The sequence below is a fragment of the Oncorhynchus kisutch genome, unplaced genomic scaffold, assembly GCF_002021735.2.
Source record: "Oncorhynchus kisutch isolate 150728-3 unplaced genomic scaffold, Okis_V2 Okis02a-Okis13b_hom, whole genome shotgun sequence".
Classification (NCBI taxonomy): domain Eukaryota; kingdom Metazoa; phylum Chordata; class Actinopteri; order Salmoniformes; family Salmonidae; genus Oncorhynchus; species Oncorhynchus kisutch.
Genome location: NW_022261979.1, coordinates 5,438,251 through 5,460,219, shown reverse-complemented (window position 1 = coordinate 5,460,219; position 21,969 = coordinate 5,438,251). Strand labels below are relative to the sequence as shown.

The 21,969-nt window shown below is 45.9% G+C and overlaps 1 protein-coding gene across 1 annotated transcript; it reads right to left on the bottom strand.

Moving 5' to 3' along the window:
* On the bottom strand, window positions 1–19,462 carry LOC109881605 (tumor necrosis factor receptor superfamily member 16). Its single transcript, XM_020473717.2, has 6 exons — window positions 18,860–19,462; window positions 5,621–5,753; window positions 5,123–5,488; window positions 2,017–2,260; window positions 1,635–1,777; window positions 1–1,388 (listed from the first exon to the last, which is right to left on the bottom strand). The coding sequence occupies exons 1-6, from the start codon at window positions 18,899–18,901 to the stop codon at window positions 1,066–1,068; spliced, it is 1,251 nt and encodes a 416-aa protein (XP_020329306.1). The 5' UTR covers window positions 18,902–19,462; the 3' UTR covers window positions 1–1,065.
* Between the last annotated feature and the right edge of the window lie 2,507 nt (window positions 19,463–21,969).

The following is a 21,969-nucleotide window of genomic DNA, read 5'->3' as shown; positions in this document are numbered from 1 at the left end:
CACCTTCAAAAGCATTTATTATATGAGACAACGTCTTAGAAAAACACACACCATGACATTAGAATATAGACCAGAATAAGTGATTGTTACATAACGATAATGTTCTGGATAGCCAGCCACACCAGAAACCATGATAGGAGAGAGGCAGTGACTAGCAACGCTGATAGTACATCACTGATTTGAGGCCTCCCAATGTCTTTAAGATGGAGAAGCTGAGAGAGAGAGAGAGAGAGAGAGTCATCATGCATCCTCAGTCAAAGAGGTTTGCGATTGCCCCTTCATGCTTGAAAACCTTTCTAACACTATATTACAATGAATGTATGATCAAATATTTACAAAGGTCTTAAAATTCACTACTGATTGTCAATATGAACAGAATGCATTTATTTCATAGTTGTAAAGAATATTCTACAGAATATTTCATTCCCATGCCTGTTCAGTTAGTTACAGTCAGCTATTGTGCATCTTCCTCACATTGCTGCAAAACAAATCAGGAAAGAGAGTGGATCCTTCTGACATTGCTGCAAATAAATACCCATTCCTAGAACGCTTGGGCAGATTATACACAAGTATGGTAATATATATATATATATATATATATATATATATATACTGGAAGAATGGTGGATATACTGTACATTTCCAATAGAGGATGAACCAGCTCAACGAGCCAGCAACAACACTTCCACTGTCCTCTTCAGTTCAAATGTCTGAGGCATTATGGGGCAGTCAAGAGTACCTCCCCTGGCATGCTATGCCATCCCACTGGGTGAGAAGGAGGGCTGTTTGCCCCATCCATCCTCTCCTATGTCCACAAGGGTCGTATTCATTAGGACACACAGTATGTTTCGCAACGGAAAACAAACATTTCTTATTGGTTCAAGTTCAGGTCGTCACTCCCTGATTCAGTCCGTTTGGTTCCTAATGAATGCCACCCAGTCTTATCAGGCTCATGAGGAAGGCTCTGTGGCACCCTACATAGTGCACTACTTTTGACCTTTAGCTTACCAGTAGTGCACTATATAGGGAATAGGGTGCCATTTGGGACCAACCATGGCTCCTTCCTCAGACCACAGACACCCCCTGGGCAGGGCAGGTGAGGGCGGCGGCTACGTCGGGCCTCTCGATGCGGGCCAGCGCCGAGCACAGAAGTCCCAGAGTGGAGCCCTCCTGCTGAGCCCAGTTGGAAAGGAGGGTGTGTACAGGGGCCTCGCCGTGCCCAAACAGGTCCATCTGCTCGGCCTCGTAGCCCAGCGCGGCCCCCAGGGTCCTCCAGGAGCCTCTGCGGCCCCCGCTCCCCTCCTGGAGCAGACGCTCCACCTCCTCCTGTCTGTGGGGGGGCAGGTTGATGTACAGACGGCCGTCCTGCTTACTGTCCCTCTTACTACCTGGGGGTAGAATACACAACAGACACAGATCGTCACAAGTCCATTCAACAGTTATAATAGATGATAAAAGCCAATGAGAAAAGACGTCTGTAAGTTGTTCTGGATGAGAGTGTCTGATAAATGCTAAATGTGCTCTACATTGAGAGAGATTAGAACATGTATTTAACTTGGGCTTCTGTTCTCACTCAGGTAACAGTGTAGTGCAGTGAGGTTAATTGTAGTGTAGTCGTGGCTGTTGGTTGTTACCTTTACTTGGCTGGCCATCCTGCAGGCTGTGTGAGTCCAGGAACACACCGCTGTCACTGTGGAGTTTTTCTCCTTCAGGACACGTCCCCAGCTCTGCAGCGCGGGCTTTACTCAACGCCTGCTTCTGCTTATACGACGTCCAGCTGACGAGACATGGGAGGAAACACGTTTATACTCTTTACTAAAACATAACAACAGGATCATTTGTATCACAACCTATTACAGAAATACATGACGGCAATCGAAAGGTTTGCAAACAATTCTCCCCCCTGTCATGCATTTAACAACTCCCTCCAGCCAATGCTCACACCAATGCAATGCTTCAAGTGTGGAGAATCAGGATGCAGCCAATGAGACGGCAGCGTGCCTCCTGTCAACTCACCACTTGTAGGCGACGTAGAGCAGCAGGCCCAGCACCACAGCAGCCAGAACAGATACGTAGACCAGGATGTGGTTGCTGCTCCCATCATCCTGAGGGGTGAACCCGGGGGCCCTGGGGGCTGCTCCTCCTCCAGGGGCAGGGCTGGCCTCCTCTCCATCATTCACCAACCCTAACCCAGGCAGGCGAGGAGCGGCCAGAGGGCCGTCAGACTCAGGGGGACGAGACAGGATGTGGAGTTTCTTATCTGTTGGTTGGAGATAGATGGGAGACTGTTGATTAGAGAACCACTGAACCATGAAGGAAACACTAAGGATAGAAGGGGGCCACTTGACATATCTGCCCTGTCCTTATCCCTGTCTCAACATATCTGCCCTGTCCTTATCCCCGTCTCAACATATCTGCCCTGGCCTTATCCCCGTCTCAATGTATCTGCCCTGTCCTTATCCCCGTCTCAACGTATCTGCCCTGTCCTTATCCCCGTCTCAACGTATCAGCCTTGTCCTTATCCCCGTCTCAACGTATCTGCCCTGTCCTTATCCCCGTCTCAACGTATCTGCCCTGTCCTTATCCCCGTCTCAACGTATCTGCCCTGTCCTTATCCCCGTCTCAACATATCTGCCCTGTCCTTATCCCCGTCTCAACGTATCTGCCCTGTCCTTATCCCCGTCTAAACGTATCTGCCCTGTCCCTATCCCCGTCTCAACGTATCTGCCCTGTCCTTATCCCCGTCTCAACGCATCTGCCCTGTCCTTATCCCCGTCTCAATGTATCTGCCCTGTCCCTATCCCCGTCTCAACGTATCTGCCCTGTCCTTATCCCCGTCTCAACGTATCTGCCCTGTCCTTATCCCTGTCTCAACGTATCTGCCCTGTCCTTATCCCCGTCTCAACATATCTGCCCTGTCCTTATCCCCGTCTCAACGTATCTGCCCTGTCCTTATCCCCGTCTCAACGTATCTGCCCTGTCCCTATCCCCGTCTCAACGTATCTGCCCTGTCCTTATCCCCGTCTCAACGCATCTGCCCTGTCCTTATCCCCGTCTCAATGTATCTGCCCTGTCCCTATCCCCGTCTCAACGTATCTGCCCTGTCCCTATCCCCGTCTCAACGTATCTGCCCTGTCCCTATCCCCGTCTCAACGTATCTGCCCTGTCCTTATCCCCCTCGCTACATATCTGCCCTGTCCTTATCCCCGTCGCTACATATATGCCCTGTCCTTATCCCCGTCGTTACATATCTGCCCTGTCCTTATCCCTGTCGCTACATATCTGCCCTGTCCTTATCCCCGTCTCGACATATCTGCCCTGTCCTTATCCCTGTCTCTACATATCTGCCCTGTCCGTATCCCTGCCTCTACATATCTGCCCTTTCCTTATCCCCGTCGCTACATATCTGCCCTGTCCTTATCCCCGTCGCTACATATCTGCCCTGTCCTTATCCCCGTCGCTACATATCTGCCCTGTCCTTATCCCCGTCGCTACATATCTGCCCTGTCCTTATCCCCGTCGCTACATATCTGCCCTGTCCTTATCCCCGTCTCTACATATCTACCCTGTCCTTATCCCCGTCTCTACATATCTGCCCTGTCCTTATCCCCGTCTCTACATATCTGCCCTGTCCTTATCCCCGTCTCTACATATCTACCCTGTCCTTATCCCCGTCGCTACATATCTGCCCTGTCCTTATCCCCGTCTCTACATATCTGCCCTGTCCTTATCCCCGTCGCTACATATCTGCCCTGTCCTTATCCCCGTCGCTACATATCTGCCCTGTCCTTATCCCAGTCTCTACATATCCTTACTCCTTCTACAGCTCCCAGCCCCTTCTGACCCATTCAGCTACCAGCCCCCTTTGACCCATTCAGCTACCAGCCCCCTTTGACCCATTCAGCTACCAGCCCCCTTTGACCCAGTCAGCTACCAGCCCCCCTCTGACCCAGTCAGCTACAAGCCCCCTCTGACCCATTCAGCTACCAGCCCCCCCCCCCAGTCAGCTACCAGCCCCCCCCGACCCAGTCAGCTACCATCCCCTGACTCAGTCAACCCCCCCTTGTCTTTACCCCTTTCTACAGCCCCTGACTCAGTCACCCCCCCCAAACCCCTCCTTACTCCTTCTACAGCCCCGGACTCAGTCACCCCCCCCCCCAAAACCCCTCCTTACTCCTTCTACAGCCCCTGACTCAGTCACCCCTCCCCAAACCCCTCCTTACTCCTTCTACAGCCCCTGACTCAGTCACCCCCCCCCCCAAACCCCTCCTTACTCCTTCTACAGCCCCTGACTCAGCCCCCCCAAAACCCTCCTTACTCCTTCTACAGCCCCTGACTCAGTCACCCCCCCCCAAACCCCTCCTTACTCCTTCTACAGCCGGACCATTTTAGGATCAAACACGACTGGGGACTCCCCTGACCTCTATCTACAGTGTCAGATGGGGTGACCTGTGTATGTTCAGATGACCAGTCTCCTGGGGAGATCCAGGCCACTAGACCAAGGCTTGGTCATTTGGAGCCGGTGAGGGGTTACCATGTTGGGGTCACCAATGTGCCAAGGCCCTGGGGTCTGGTGTGGGGGTAGTTAGATTGTCAGGCCCTTTTTAAGAGCTGTCGGCTCCGAGCCATTTGACTGCAGCACTTAAGAGTGTTTTCTCTCTGTTGGACTGTGCTCATGTTTCCTCAAGTGTTGCTAAGTGTTCAGATTAGGTGTGGGTACAGGTGTTGGCCACATGTCCCCTCCCTCCCTCCCTCCCCCCCCCCCCCCTCTCTCCCTCCCTCCCCCCCCCCCCCCCCCCCCCCCCCCTCTCTCTCTCTAAGGGGCTTTATTGGCATGGGAAACATACTTTTGTATATATAGTGTATGTGGACACCCCTTCAAATGAGTGGATTCAGCTATTTCAGCCACACCCGTTGCTGACAACTGTATAAAATGGAGCACACAGCAATGCAATCTCCATAGACAAAAATTGGCAGTACTGAAGAACTCAGTGACTTTCAGCGTGGCACCGTCATAGGATTCCATCTTTCCAATAAGTCAGTTTGTCAAATGTCTGCCCTGCTAGAGCTGCCCCGGTCAACTTTAAGTCCATACACACACACCATACACACAGAGACGCACCCATGCAGAGGGTGTCAGAGTTGAGCTGGCAGGCTCTGATCTCCACCTCAGTGTCAGAGCACTGAGAGCAGACCTGGCAGGGCTTGATATCACTCTTCTCCTCTGAGAACGTTCCTGGGCGACATGGTTGGCACTGGGTGTTCCCCTGGGCACCACACAGCCTCACCACCCCCTCGCCCCGTCCACACATGGTGCAGGCGGCACACAGCCCTGCCACACTCTTCCCATCCCGCCACAGGTAGAAGTGCTGGTCACAGTCACAGTGGGTATCCTGGGTGGCGCTGCAGGAGGTCAGCTCTGGGATGCCAGCTGGGCAGCGGGCACAGGGGAGGCACGGGGAGAGACCGTCTGATGGGGAGAACCTTCCTAGAACATACAAGGTATAGGGGATTTGAATGTATCTCACAGTGTTATCAGTATGTATGTACTATAGCTGTATGTCTACTGGGGGAATGGCATAAGCAACAGCATCTAAACCCTATTGCCTCCATGACTCACCCTCAGGGCAAGGCTGGCACTTGGTGTCCTCCATCCCACACTCTACCTCCACCCCATGGCCTGGAGGACACAGGCTACAGCACTCCCCTGACTGGCTGAACTGCCCACTGACACAGGCATCTCCCAGGGCAACCTGGAAGGAGAAACAAAACGGTTAGCTTAGCATCAATGATCAGATAGATACGGCTACAGCACTCCCCTGACTGTCTGAACTGCCCACTGACACAGGCATCTCCCAGGGCAACCTGGAAGGAGAAACAAAACGGTTAGCTTAGCATCAATGATCAGATAGATACGGCTACAGCACTCCCCTGACTGGCTGAACTTCCCACTGACACAGGCATCTCCCAGGGCAACCTGGAAGGAGAAACAAAACAGTTAGCTTAGCATCAATTATCAGATAGATAGATAGTGATTTATTTATCGGTGCTGCAGATGCCAGTGATGAGGGAACTCTTTTATAGATCAAACTGATGAGTGCTAAGTGGTTGACAGCTACCAGCCCCCCACTGACCCAGTCAGCTATATTGCTCAATACTAGGATGGAAACTATGGTGACAAGCCAACACATAGACATGTTCAAGACTAGGATGGAAACTATGGTGACAAGCCAACACATAGACATGTTCAAGACTATGATGGAAACTATTGTGACATGTTCAAGACTAGGATGGAAACTATGGTGACAAACCAACACATAGACATGTTCAAGACTATGATGGAAACTATGGTGACAAGCTATGTTTGGAGGAGTAAGAGCACAAGCGTCTCTCTCGGCTGGTCTCAGTCAAGGCCAGTCCAGTTCCACCAACCAAAGACTCAAAAATAAGACCTCAATGTTCGTGTAGAAATCAGGAAATCAAATACACACACCCCTTTGCCTGCTTCGACATCGGATGGAAAGAATGGGGAGAAGGTGGGCGTATTGAAATGGGGAGAAGGTGGGCGTATTGAAATGGGGAGAAGGTGGGCGTATTGAAATGGGGAGAAGGTGGGCGTATTGAAATGGGGAGAAGGTGGGCGTATTGAAATGGGGAGAAGGTGGGCGTATTGAAATGGGGAGAAGGTGGGCGTATTGAAATGGGGAGAAGGTGGGCGTATTGAAATGGGGAGAAGGTGGGCGTATTGAAATGGGGAGAAGGTGGGCGTATTGAAATGGGGAGAAGGTGGGCGTATTGAAATGGGGAGAAGGTGGGCGTATTGAAATGGGGAGAAGGTGGGCGTATTGAAATGGGGAGAAGGTGGGCGTATTGAAATGGGGAGAAGGTGGGCGTATTGAAATGGGGAGAAGGTGGGCGTATTGAAATGGGGAGAAGGTGGGCGTATTGAAATGGGGAGAAGGTGGGCGTATTGAAATGGGGAGAAGGTGGGCGTATTGAAATGGGGAGAAGGTGGGCGTATTGAAATGGGGAGAAGGTGGGCGTATTGAAATGGGGAGAAGGTGGGCGTATTGAAATGGGGAGAAGGTGGGCGTATTGAAATGGGGAGAAGGTGGGCGTATTGAAATGGGGAGAAGGTGGGCGTATTGAAATGGGGAGAAGGTGGGCGTATTGAAATGGGGAGAAGGTGGGCGTATTGAAATGGGGAGAAGGTGGGCGTATTGAAATGGGGAGAAGGTGGGCGTATTGAAATGGGGAGAAGGTGGGCGTATTGAAATGGGGAGAAGGTGGGCGTATTGAAATGGGGAGAAGGTGGGCGTATTGAAAATAGTCTTTTTTTATATTTTGATCTGGCTCTGTTTTCAGAGTGCTGAGCGCTTATCTGCCCCGGCCGGGTAATGGAGGGGCCAGACTGAGGCCCAGATGGCACCCTATTCCCTATATGGGGCTCTACATTGGACCAGGGTCTATAGGGCTAGCCGGGCTCTGCTCAAAAGTAGTGCACTCTAGAGGGAATAGGGTGCCTTTTGGGAGGCAGCCCCAGTGTGTGTTAAACATGAGGGATACATCAGACATTCCTAAGGGCTTATAGAGCCCAGTGCAGCCTAGCAGGAGGGACTGGCTTTAATCAGACTGGCTATAATCAGACTGGCTTTAATCAGACTGGCTTTAAATTAGACTGGCTATAATCAGACTGGCTGTAATCAGACTGGCTTTAAATTAGACTGGCTTTAAATGAGACTGGCTATAATCAGACTGGCTTTAATCAGACTGGCTTTAAATCAGACTGGCTATAATCAGACTGGCTATAATCAGACTGGCTTTAATAAGACTGGCTTTAAATCAGACTGGCTTTAATCAGACTGGCTTTAATCAGACTGGCTTTAAATCAGACTGGCTATAATCAGACTGGGTATAATCAGACTGGCTTTAATCAGGCTGGCTTTAAATTAGACTGGCTTTAAATTAGACTGGCTATAATCAGACTGGCTATAATCAGACTGGCTATAATCATCAGACTGGCTTTCAATCAGACTGGCTTTAAATCAGACTGGCTTTAAATCAGACTGGCTTTAATCAGACTGGCTATAATCAGACTGGCTATAATCAGACTGGCTTTAATCAGGCTGGCTTTAAATTAGACTGGCTTTAAATCAGACTGGCTTTAAATCAGACTGGCTATAATCAGACTGGCTATAATCAGACTGGCTATAATCAGACTGGCTTTAATCAGGCTGGCTTTAAATTAGACTGGCCTTAAATTAGACTGGCTATAATCAGACTGGCTATAATCATCAGACTGGCTATAATCATCAGACTGGCTTTCAATCAGACTGGCTTTCAATCAGACTGGCTTTAAATCAGACTGGCTTTAAATCAGACCGGCTTTAAATCAGACTGGCTTTAATCAGACTGGCTTTAAATCAGACTGGCTTTAATCAGACTGGCTTTAAATCAGACTGGCTATAATCAGACTGGCTTTAATCAGGCTGGCTTTAAATTAGACTGGCCTTAAATTAGACTGGCTATAATCAGACTGGCTATAATCATCAGACTGGCTATAATCATCAGACTGGCTTTCAATCAGACTGGCTTTCAATCAGACTGGCTTTAAATCAGACTGGCTTTAAATCAGACCGGCTTTAAATCAGACTGGCTTTAATCAGACTGGCTTTAAATCAGACTGGCTTTAATCAGACTGGCTTTAAATCAGACTGGCTATAATCAGACTGGCTTTAATCAGACTGGCTTTAAATCAGACTGGCTATAATCAGACTGGCTTTAAATCAGACTGGCTATAATCAGACTGGCTTTAAATCAGACTGGCTTTAAATCAGACTGGCTATAATCAGACTGGCTTTAAATCAGACTGGCTTTAAATCAGACTGGCTTTAATCAGACTGGCTTTAATCAGACTGGCTTTAAATCAGACTGGCTTTAATCAGACTGTCTTTAATCAGACTGGCTATAAATCAGACTGGCTTTAAATCAGACTGGCTTTAATCAGACTGGCTTTAATCAGACTGGCTTTAAATCAGACTGGCTTTAATCAGACTGGCTATAAATCAGACTGGCTTTAAATCAGACTGGCTTTAATCAGACTGGCTATAAATCAGACTGGCTATAAATCAGACTGGCTTTAAATCAGACTGGCTTTAATCCCATGGAAAGAATTAAAACAAAGCAGAAGGAAAACACTGAGACATGAGGAAGAGGAAGGAGTAGAAAGGGCTTCCTCCCACATTGACACATTCCACATGGGTGTGAATGACATTATAGTCACAATGTGTGTGTGTGTCTCTTGTCCTCAGACACAGTGAGGGGTGGGAGGAAGGGAGGGAGGGTGAGGAGGAGGGGAGACCGTTGTAGCCCCAGGCGGGTGTGTCAGTTAGCCCCCGCAGCCAAGCATGTGTGTCTATTTTGAGGGGGCCTTTGATGTCCCCCCCCCCCAGCCCTGCAGGTGTGTGTGTGTGTGTGTGTGTGTGTGTGTGTGTGTGTGTCGCTCCCTCCCGACTGCCCCTCACTATGTCTAAGAACAAGAGATTTACACACACACACACGCACACTCTCCTCCCCCCATCAAGGCCCTCCTCTAAAGCAGTCAGGCATCTGAAACATGCCCATGTTGAGGGCTGATTGACCCACTAGCCATTATCCCTGGAGCCTGAGGGTAGACAGGAACTAACAGATGTCTAACAACTAACCTCCTGCTAACAGCTAAACAACCCTCTGATTTCTCGCCGACTCACTCCCAAATGGCACCATATTCCCTTTTATAGTACACACTTTTAACCTGGGCCAATAGGATTCTGGTCAAAAGTAGGGCACTACGTAGGGAATAGGGTGCCATTTGGGAGAAACCGCTGTCTCCGATGTCTGCTCCAAGAAGCAGCTTGTGTCAACATGTGGAGCCTCCAACGAGCCCAACGCACACAGGAACCAACGCACGCACACACACACCATGCCAGTGGTCAGATGATGTGGATGCTACGCTACAGGACTGTTTTGCTAGCACAGACTGGAATATGTTCCGCGATTCATCCAATGGCATTGAGGAATATACCACCTCAGTTACAGGCTTCATTAATAAGTGCATCGACAACGTCGTCCCCACAGTGACCGTACGTATATATCCCAACCAGAAGCCATGGATTACAGGCAACATCTGCACCTAGCTAAAGGCTAAAGCTGCCACTTTCAATAAGAAGGACACTAATCCGGACGCTTATAAAAAATCCCGCTATTCCCTCAGACGAACCATCAAACAGGCAAAGTGGCAATACAAGACAAAGATTGAATACTACACTGGCTCTGGTGCTCGTCGGATGTGGCAGGGCATACAAACTATTATGGACTACAAAGGGAAACCCAGTCACGAGCTGCCCAGTGACGCAAGCATACCAGATGAGCTAAATGCCTTTTATGCTCGCTTCGAGGCAAGCAACACTTAAGCATGCATGAGAGCACCAGCTGTTCCAGACGACTGTTTGATCACGTTCTCCGTAGTCGATGTGAGCAAGAACTTTAAACAGATCAACATTCACAAGGCCGCGGGACCAGAAAGATTACCAGGATGTGTACTCAGATTTATGCTCGCTTCGAGGCAAGCAACACTTAAGCATGCATGAGAGCACCAGCTGTTCCAGACGACTGTTTGATCACGTTCTCCGTAGTCGATGTGAGCAAGAACTTTAAACAGATCAACATTCACAAGGCCGCGGGACCAGAAAGATTACCAGGATGTGTACTCAGAGCATGTGCAGACCAAATGTGCAAATGACCTCAACTAACTTATACCCCTGCACATTGACTCCCTGTATATAGCCTCGTTATTGTTATTTTATTGTGTTACTTTTAATTTAATAAAACATTTTTACTTTAGTTTATTTAGTAAATATAACACTATTTTTAAGGGCTTGTAAGTAAGAATTCACTGTTGTGTTCGGCCAACATGACAAATAATATTTAATTTAATTTGATAATTCCAGTCACAAAACAGCACTGATACAATTCCACCACTAGAAACAGAATAACTTTGAAGGGAAAGGAGGGTATGTTTCATTCCAAGAACAACAGCACAACTTTGAAGGGAAGGAGGGCACATTTCATGCCAAGAAATACAGCACAGAGGTTTTATTGCACCATTATTTGAGGAGCCAGACAACATCTGAACCTCAGCTAGCACAGATCTGCAGTATCAGGGTGATGGGAGCTCAGTTTCAACAGGTATTCATCTCAGCGATCACATGCGCTTCTACAGTGAGCTGTGGTTGTCTTATCACTGTGATATGTGGTTGTTCTACCTACCTTAGTTGAATGCACAGTCGGTTAATCACTCTGGATTAGAGTCTCTGCTAAATAACTACTGACTGTAAATCCCTCTGGATTAGAGTCTCTGCTAAATAACTACTGACTGTAAATCACTCTGGATTAGAGTGTCTGCTAAAAAAACTACTGACTGTAAATCACTCTGGATAATAGTGTCTGCTAAATAACTACTGACTATAAATCACTCTGGATTAGAGTGTCTGCTAAATAACTACTGACTGTAAATCACTCTGGATTAGAGTGTCTGCTAAATAACCACTGACTGTAAATCACTCTGGATTAGAGTGTCTGCTAAATAACTACTGACTGTAAATCCCTCTGGATTAGAGTCTCTGCTAAATAACTACTGACTGTAAATCACTCTGGATTAGAGTGTCTGCTAAATAACTACTGACTGTAAATCCCTCTGGATTAGAGTGTCTGCTAAATAACTACTGACTGTAAATCACTCTGGATTAGTCTCTGCTAAATAACTACTGACTGTAAATCACTCTGGATTAGAGTCTCTGCTAAATAACTACTGACTGTAAATCCCTCTGGATTAGAGTCTCTGCTAAATAACTACTGACTGTAAATCACTCTGGATTAGAGTGTCTGCTAAATAACTACTGACTGTAAATCACTCTGGATTAGAGTGTCTGCTAAATGACAGAAAATGTAAATGTGAGAATGGCCCATCACAGTGAGTTGTGTGAGAAGAGCTTGGCTAATGGCTTGTAGTCTCTTTCAACGGTCGTGTATTTAGTATGTGTCCCAAATACACCCTATTCCCTACTTGGTGCACTTGTTTTGATCAGAGTCCTATAGGGTTCAAATTGGAATGCACAAGCCTTGTTCTGAACCAGGCTTCCCGGGGAAGTTCCATGGCAGAAATCAGCTAAAGAGGGGTCAGAACCCGGAATCAGTGACACCTCACAACATGTCAAACCAATCCAATGATCTGCTTGGGCAGAGCTCCAAAAGGTGCTCATCAGATTAGTGCCGTAGGAGCAACAGTGAGGACGACAACAGTTCAACAAAACAAGCACTGGTGACAAAACATTTTAGAATGTTTACAGCATGCTGGTTTTTACAACATTTTAGAATGTTTACAGCACGCTGGTTTTCACAACATTTTAGAATGTTTACAACATTTTAGAATGTTTACAGCACGCTGGTTTTCACAACATTTTAGAATGTTTACAGCACGCTGGTTTTCACAACATTTTAGAATGTTTACAGCACGCTGGTTTTCGCAACATTTGAGAATGTTTACAGCACGCTGGTTTTCACAGCATTTTAGAATGTTTACAGCACGCTGGTTTTCACAGCATTTTAGAATGTTTACAGCACGCTGGTTTTCACACCATGTTTACAGCACGCTGGTTTTCACACCATGTTTACAGCACGCTGGTTTTCACAGCATTTTAGAATGTTTATAGCACGCTGGTTTTCACAACATTTTAGAATGTTTACAGCACGCTGGTTTTCACAACATTTTAGAATGTTTACAGCACGCTGGTTTTCACAGCATTTTATAATGTTTACAGCACGCTGGTTTTCACAGCATTTTATAATGTTTACATTACGCTGGTTTTCACACCATGTTTACAGCACGCTGGTTTTCACAGCATTTTAGAATGTTTACAGCATGCTGGTTTTCACAACATTTTAGAATGTTTACAGCACGCTGGTTTTTACAACATTTTAGAATGTTTACAGCACGCTGGTTTTCACAGCATTTTAGAATGTTTACAGCACGCTGGTTTTCACAGCATTTTAGAATGTTTACAGCACGCTGGTTTTCACAACATTTTAGAATGTTTACAGCACGCTGGTCTTCACAGCATTTTAGAATGTTTACAGCACGCTGGTTTTCACAGCATTTTAGAATGTTTACAGCACGCTGGTTTTCACAACATTTTAGAATGCTTACAGCACGCTGGTTTTTACAACATGTTTACAGCACGCTGGTTTTCACAACATTTTAGAATGTTTACAGCATGCTGGTTTTCACAGCATTTTAGAATGTTTACAGCACGCTGGTTTTTACAACATGTTTACAGCACGCTGGTTTTCACAACATTTTAGAATGTTTACAGCACGCTGGTTTTCACAGCATTTTAGAATGTTTACAGCACGCTGGTTTTCACAACATTTTAGAATGTTTACAGCACGCTGGTTTTCACAGCATTTTAGAATGTTTACAGCACGCTGGTTTTTACAACATGTTTACAGCGCGCTGGTTTTCACAACATTTTAGAATGTTTACAGCACGCTGGTTTTCACAGCATTTTAGAATGTTTACAGCACGCTGGTTTTCACAACATTTTAGAATGATTACAGCACGCTGGTTTTCACAGCATTTTAGAATGTTTACAGCACGCTGGTTTTCACAACATTTTAGAATGCTTACAGCACGCTGGTTTTTACAACATGTTTACAGCATGCTGGTTTTCACAACATTTTATAATGTTTACAGCACGCTGGTTTTCACAGCATTTTATAATGTTTACATTACGCTGGTTTTCACACCATGTTTACAGCACGCTGGTTTTCACAGCATTTTAGAATGTTTACAGCATGCTGGTTTTTACAACATGTTTACAGCACGCTGGTTTTCACAACATTTTAGAATGTTTACAGCACGCTGGTTTTTACAACATGTTTAGAATGTTTACAGCACGCTGGTTTTCACAACATGTTTAGAATGTTTACAGCACGCTGGTTTTCACAACATGTTTAGAATGTTTACAGCACGCTGGTTTTCACAACATTTTAGAATGTTTACAGCACGCTGGTTTTCACAACATGTTTAGAATGTTTACAGCACGCTGGTTTTCACACCATGTTTACAGCACGCTGGTTTTCACAACATTTTAGAATGTTTACAGCACGCTGGTTTTTACAACATGTTTAGAATGTTTACAGCACGCTGGTTTTCACAACATGTTTAGAATGTTTACAGCACGCTGGTTTTCACAACATGTTTAGAATGTTTACAGCACGCTGGTTTTCACAACATTTTAGAATGTTTACAGCACGCTGGTTTTCACAACATGTTTAGAATGTTTACAGCACGCTGGTTTTCACAACATCTTGTATATTACCTGTAATGTTCACCTCCTGCAGCCTAACTGTCATCTAAAACTAATGTAATCCTGCACCTAAATTACAAGGCTTTGCATTTGCACTAAACTAGTTTATATTTCAGCACTTAACAGGCTAAATGTACAACATCTGGTGTACATTGTCTACTGGTATCATTTTAAACTGGGAACGTACAGCACCTTCACAAAGGATTCACAACCCATGACTTTTTCCACATTTTGTTGCTTTACAGCCTGAATTTGAAATAGATTCAATTCAGATTTTGTGTAACTTGCCTAAACAAAAGACCCCATAATGTCTTGAGTCATTAAGTATTCAACCCCTTTGTTATGGCAAGCCTAAATAAGTTCAGAAGTAAACATTTGCTTAACAAGTTACATAATAAGTAGAATGGACTCACTCTGTGTGCAATAATAGTGTTTAACATGATTTTTGATTGACTACCTCATCTCTGTACCCCACACATACAATTACCCATCCACTGAATTATAAATGTTTTGTGCCAGCGATGCTGTCTGGCAGTGTCTCCAACTGCTGCTTCATCGTGCTGTAGACCAGAAACTGGCAACCGCACACACAACACACTACACACTACACACACACACACACAACACACTACACACACGCACTACACACACACACACAAAACACACTACACACACACGCACTACACACGCGCACACACACACTACACACACACGCACTACACACGCGCACACACACACACACGAGAAAGTCCAGACAGAGTCCACTCCAGCTCTACTTTGCTCTGCAGATCCAGACCCATTGGCATTTCCTATTGTGCTGACCAAATATAGAGCTAAATATTCCCCTCCGTGCACCAGTTCATGGGGTGGAGTGTGTGTGTAAACATCCACCCTGCCCAGGGCTTAATGACCACAGTAATCAGGACTGGGACTAACAGAGCTCTGATTTATGGACCTCAGAGGGAATGTGTGACTTGTGTAAAAGGTCTCCGTACTCGCCTACTGAACAGGAAAAGGCAGTTGAGAAAGTCAACATGAAAAGTGACCCGATTTGCATATGACATCAGAGCGGAATCTTGTTCCAAAAAAGTGCTGACTTGTTAGAATTTTGATGAACTATATTAGAATCCTTGTGTTCTGTTATATGCTAGCTTATATAAACCATTTTCAGACTGTTATATGCTAGCTTATATAAACCATTTTCAGACTGTTATGTGGTAGCTCAGGACTTGCTTACATACAGAGCCAAGCAGCCTACACAGTCGACACCTCCTTGGCTCAAGGACCATGAGAAAAGAGAACACACAGACCTGATCGGTCTGCTCCAGGGCCACTGGAGAGAGTTGAGGGGCCGCAGTTGCTCTCTCCACTTCAGTAGTAGAGGACTTGATTCCCTGGTGAGAGGAGACCTCCATGGAGCCCTATCTGCTTTCAAAAGGGGCTATGAACTCCACGGCTGTCACGGTCACTCCGTCAACACACACACATAATCAACGCACACACACACACAAAAGTGTGAATACACACAGAAGCTCATGTACACAGAAGCGCACGTACACACAGAAGCGTGCAGTCACCCAGTCGTGAGCACACACACTCCCTAAAGCCGCCCTTCGGCCTTTTTGCAGTGCGATCCCATTTGACATGATATTTGACTCCTTGTCTGCAGCAGCACTAGTTTCCACGTGAGAGTGATGAGCACATGAAAGGGTGGGGAGCCCCAGGAGGCAGGTCTCTCCCTCCACCCTGACCCTGACCCTCACACCATGGGGACAGCAGCATGGTGTCACCACCTCCACCCTGACCCTCACACCCTGAGGACAGCAGCATGGTGTCACCACCTCCACCCTGACCCTGACCCTCACACGCTGGGGACAGCAGCATGGTGTCACCACCTCCACCCTGACCCTCACACCCTGGGGACAGCAGCATGGTGTCACCACCTCTTCCCTGACCCTCACACCCTGGGGACAGCAGCGTGGTGTCACCACCTCCACCCTGACGACAGCAGTGTGGTGTCACCACCTCCACCCTGGGGACAGCAGTGTGGTGTCACCACCTCCACCCTGAGGACAGCAGCATGGTGTCACAACCTCCACCCTGAGGACAGCAGCGTGGTGTCACCACCTCCACCCTGAGGACAGCAGCGTGGTATCACCCCCTCCACCCTGACGACAGCAGCGTGGTGTCACCACCTCCACCCTGAGGAAAGCAGCGTGGTGTCACCACCTCCACCCTGAGGACAGCAGCGTGGTGTCACCACCTCCACCCTGAGGACAGCAGCGTGGTGTCACCACCTCCACCCTGAGGATAGCAGCATGGTGTCACCACCTCCACCCTGAGGACAGCAGCGTGGTGTCACCACCTCCACCCTGAGGATAGCAGCGTGGTGTCACCACCTCCACCCTGAGATGTCCAGCAGACAGAAGAACAGGAGATGTAGATAGAGGTCCTGTAGTGCACTATATAGGGAATAGGGTGCTATTTGGGATGCACATAATTGCCTCCATGACTCATTATCTGGGCAAGTCTGGTCAAAATGTGGACCTATCGGCCCTGGTCAAAAGTAGTGCACAATATAGGGAATAGGGTGCCATTTGGGAGGCAGTGCACTATATATACGCAATAGGGTGCCATTTTGGGACAGACACACTAAGGCAGAGGGACGTGTAGGGAGGGTGGAGCTAGAGCTGCTTGCCTGTCTGATTGGTCCATGATATTAATCTGCACACTGATTACTGTCATCAGCAGTTGCAGGTCATCTTTAAAAAGTCAACGTTTGGAATCTGGAACTTTTTTTTTTGTTAACCATGTTTTGTTCCAGTCAGGGAATATGCTGAGCTTTCCATCTCCTCCTAACAGCATGACAAACTACTGGATACCAATAGTCATGCCACTGTAAGCCTGCTTGTCTGTCCGCAATGTATTATTAAAGTTCTCAATATGCTGACTTACTGTCTCAAAGATGTCGCTGTGGGAAAGCAAAGCGGCGGTCGTGAGTTCAAGAGAAAACCAATCAGAAAACTGCTTAGCGTCAACATGGAAATTACATTTACTGTTCTGTTACAAACAGGGTCGCCCTTCTCTCGCCACAGACTGAGAGAAATTATAATTTCTTTGCTCCGGATATCCAGACCGCAGCGATAGTTTTACTCATGACGCATTTCTACCAGGAATTGCCGCAAGGAAGGACTATGGCACTATCTATGAATTGTAATACAGTTTGGTAATGTAACAGAGAACCTTGGACAATCACACCACTAACATTAGTGGGCCGGTGTGATTCAACGACAAGTAATATGATCTTTAATACATTGAGGTTTGAAAAAACATTCATATTAAGCAGAGAAAACTAATTGGAGAAGTTCACAAAAAAAATGTTGTTTTTTAAATTTTCAAACAAACCTCTGTGATAGAAACAAAGGTGTGTTTTGGGGAAACAAAACTTTGTTTTCCATTTAAAATGAACGTTTGTTGTTATTATCCCCTCATTAAACAGATACATATCTTTCCGGGGTCACATGAATGCAGAGTGAATTAAGATCCGACGGAGTTTTATCTCCAGCGCTTTGATCTTGAAGAAAGGGTTAGGCCCTGGGAACATGACAAGACATGCTGCCTCTCCTCTCCTCTACAGGCCCTCGGGTCTGTTGGACTTGAAAGGAGATGGAGTGTCACAGTGTCATCGTCTCCAGCTGTGGAAAGGATTATTCTGACTTTAACTACCTGCATTAACGTTTCAATTACACACACTTATAATACAGCCTAAGCCTTATCAATTGGTAAGGAAGATAAACTAAGATCAGAAAAGAAAAACAGAGTTTATCTCTGAGTAAAAGCAGGAGAGTTGTAGATAATGACAATATGTCACATTCTGTAGCTATACAGAACATTGTCAATGTAGAGTGAGAAGTAGGCTAGATTACAATGTAACACAACCAAGACGCAAGGCATCTAATCATTGCCAGCTTCCAATTGGCTCATTCACCACCACCCTCCCTCCCCCCTGTAACTATTCCCCAGGTCGCTGCAGTAAATGAGAATGTGTTCTCAGTCAAATGACCTGGTAAAATAAGGGTTAAATCAAATAAATGCATGTAATTACAATGTAGCGCCTGCGTAATGCCAACATAGTTTACAATGTAGCGCGTGCGTAATGCCAACATAGTTTACAATGTAGCGCGTGCGTAATGCCAACATAGTTTACAATGTAGCGCGTGCGTAATGCCAACATAGTTTACAATGCAGCCAAAATCATTAACTTTATGCAGATTGGCTAAATAATGAATTCGCCTCATGTTGGCCAGTAATGTGCGTTACTATACATTGCACTCTCAGCAGAAAATAACAGGGAGGGAATTGATCTGTTCGTGTATTACTGTACAGTAGCCTATGAGATATATTAGTGAGTTACAGCCTATGTATATCAGGAATAGGAGCGACATGACACTTACATTTACGAACAGAAAAAGTGTGCAGACCCAAAGCGCATCCATGTCACAGTTCTTCGCCGATGGAAAATCCCGTACAATGAGTTGGCTATACCCCTTCAAAAGTCTTTGGGACCAAAGAAGGCTTCAATAGCCTACTCCGTGAGACGTAACCCAGGTAAATGCCAAAAAAAGCGCACCTAGGTTCCTAAAAACTCTTCACAGCTGTCAAGAAACCACTTTGAAAGTAACAAGAACACGACCAAATGAGAGCATTTTTTTTAACTGCATCAAAGTATCCTACACATACGGCGGAAGAAAAAATGTCCCAAAACTCAACAGCAAGTCCGAGTGCCGCTTCTCTTCAGTCCGAGTGCCGCTTCTCTTCAGTGAAATCAACTGCCATGAAAGAAAACGTCAGGAAAACAGTAAAAAAAATCCTCTTCTTTAGGCTACACACCATCTACTTTTACTGTAGACCGTTTCTTTGTTACATTCCCTATAGTTGAGTCACACTTCAATCTTTGTTGGCATGTTCCTCTTGCAGAGTGTGAGTCTGAAGCGCAGCGTTTTGGCCTCTCGATCTTCAAGCGCTTGGTTCACTTTCAACGCCTTCAGCTCTCTACGGCTGGAACCCGGGTCCTCGCTTTGTGATTGGCTGATACGCGACGGCAATAAACACATTGAAGTGATATTCAAATGGAGATGAAACTTGATACACTGTAATAAATAAAGGGGATACATTCCGGAAGATGCCTTTAGGGATCTGTTTAAATAATGGAAGTTGGGACTTTGATGTAGCCCGGGCTGTATTTTGCGGTCTTAATTTTTAAACCCCCGGTTATTTCTCCAGGGGGGTTACAGAATAATATTCTCTGTCACACTCTTAACATTAATAACACAAATAATAGCCTACATATTTTTGTAGATATGTAAATAAGCACATGCTTATAAAATGATATATGTTGTATATAAATTATATAGGATAATTAAGATATCAATGTAGAATATTGTAACCTAGTAGTTGTAATACCGGTAAGTAGGTTAAACTGTACTGTAATAGACTATTGAAGCACAAACACAGATATTTAGCTTAGTCCTAAATAATGTCAGGGCTATTTAATTAATGTACTATTAGCAAGTCGGTTTGGATAACAGATTCTGCTAATGACTAAAATATACATGTAATAGCCCAGACATTATTTAAACAGTTTTCAAATATTCAGGGAAGGCATATGGTATGGCCTCTATATTTTAGATTTTTGGACCAGCTGCCTCTACACATAACTCATTTCAGGTACTTCTTAATTTTAGTAGCCTAGAAAGTAGTCTCACGCAGTAGCCTATTGTTACGTCCCTAATGGCACCCTATTCCCTATATAGTGCCCTGCTCAAATGTAGTGCACTAGATAGGGAATAAGGTGCCATTGGGACATTCCGACAGTAGCCTACCAGAGTTGTAACATATCAGTGACCTACTCTGTTGATTGTTCTATCCTGGCTGTCTCTTCCTCTTCTGTCTCTCTCTCCAGCAGCCAGACAGTCTTTGAAGTGGTACTGCTATTGTGTCTGAGAGATATCTCCATTTGTCCCCCTCTGAAGTCCCAGGACCCCATGCAGTGCCTTCTTAACTATTTACAAGGTGTGTCATTCACCCAATGTTTGTCTTAGAAATCCTTTTGTATCATTTAAAAGATCTAACATGAACTTGAAAAGCTGCTACTTTCTGCATGCCTGGGCCACACCCATAAAATGGATGACCTCTGATTGTAACTAATAGGCCTATTAAATAGCCCAGAAATGATTTAGGCCTAAGCTAAATATCAGTGATTGTCCTTCAACATGCTACGACAGTAGAGCTTAGCCTACATGGTTTTACAAGTGCTAGGTTACAATATTATACATTGACATCCTAATTATCCTATATAATTTGTATACAACATATACTTTTATAAGCATGTACCTACACTATGTATACAAAGTATGTGGACTCTCCTTCAAATGAGTGGTTTTGGATATTTCAGCCACACCCGTTGCTGACAGGTGAATAACATTGAGCACAGGGCCATGTAATCTCCATAAACAAACACTGGCAGTAGAATCGCTTTACTGAAGAGCTCAGTGACTTTCAAATGTGGCACCGTCATAGGATGCACACCTTTCCAACAAGTCAGTTCGTCAAATTTCTGCCCTGTTAGAGCTGCCCCAGGCAACTGTAAGTGCTGTTATTCTGCCCTGTTAGAGCTGCCCCAGGCAACTGTAAGTGCTGTTATTCTGCCCAGTTAGAGCTGCCCCGGTCAACTGTAAGTGCTGTTATTCTGCCCCAGGCGACTGTAAGTGCTGTTATTCTGCCATGTTAGAGCTGCTCCAGGCAACTGTAAGTGCTGTTATTCTGCCCTGTTTAGAGCTGCCCCGGGAAACTGTAAGTGCTGTTATTCTGTCCTGTTAGAGCTGCCCCAGGCAACTGTAAGTGCTGTTATTCTGCCTCAGGCAACTGTAAGTGCTGTTATTCTGCCATGTTTAGAGCTGCCCCGGGCAACTGTAAGTGCTGTTATTCTGCCCTGTTTAGAGCTGCCCCGGGAAACTGTAAGTGCTGTTATTCTGTCCTGTTAGAGCTGCCCCAGGCAACTGTAAGTGCTGTTATTCTGCCCTGTTAGAGCTTCCCCAGGCAACTGTAAGTGCTGTTATTCTGCCTCAGGCAACTGTAAGTGCTGTTATTCTGCCATGTTTAAAGCTGCCCCTGGCAACTGTAAGTGCTGTTATTTTAAGTTTTTTAAACCTTTATCTAACTAGGCAAGTCAGTTAAGAACAAATTCTTATTTTCAATGATGGCCTAGGAACAGTGGGTTAACTGCCTTGTTCAGGGGCAGAACAACAGATTTATACCTTGTCAACTCAGGGATTCGATCTTGCAACCTTTCGGTAGCCTTTCGGTTGCAAGTCCAACGCTATAACCACTAGGCTACCTGCCGCCCCAAGTGCTGTTATTGTGAAGTGGAAACGTCTAGGAGCAACAACGGCTCAGCCTCAAACAAAAGTGTAGGCCACACAAGCCAATAGAACGGGATAGCTGAGTGCTGAAGGACGTAGCGCGTAAAAATCGTCTGTCCTCAGTTGCAACACTCACTACAGAG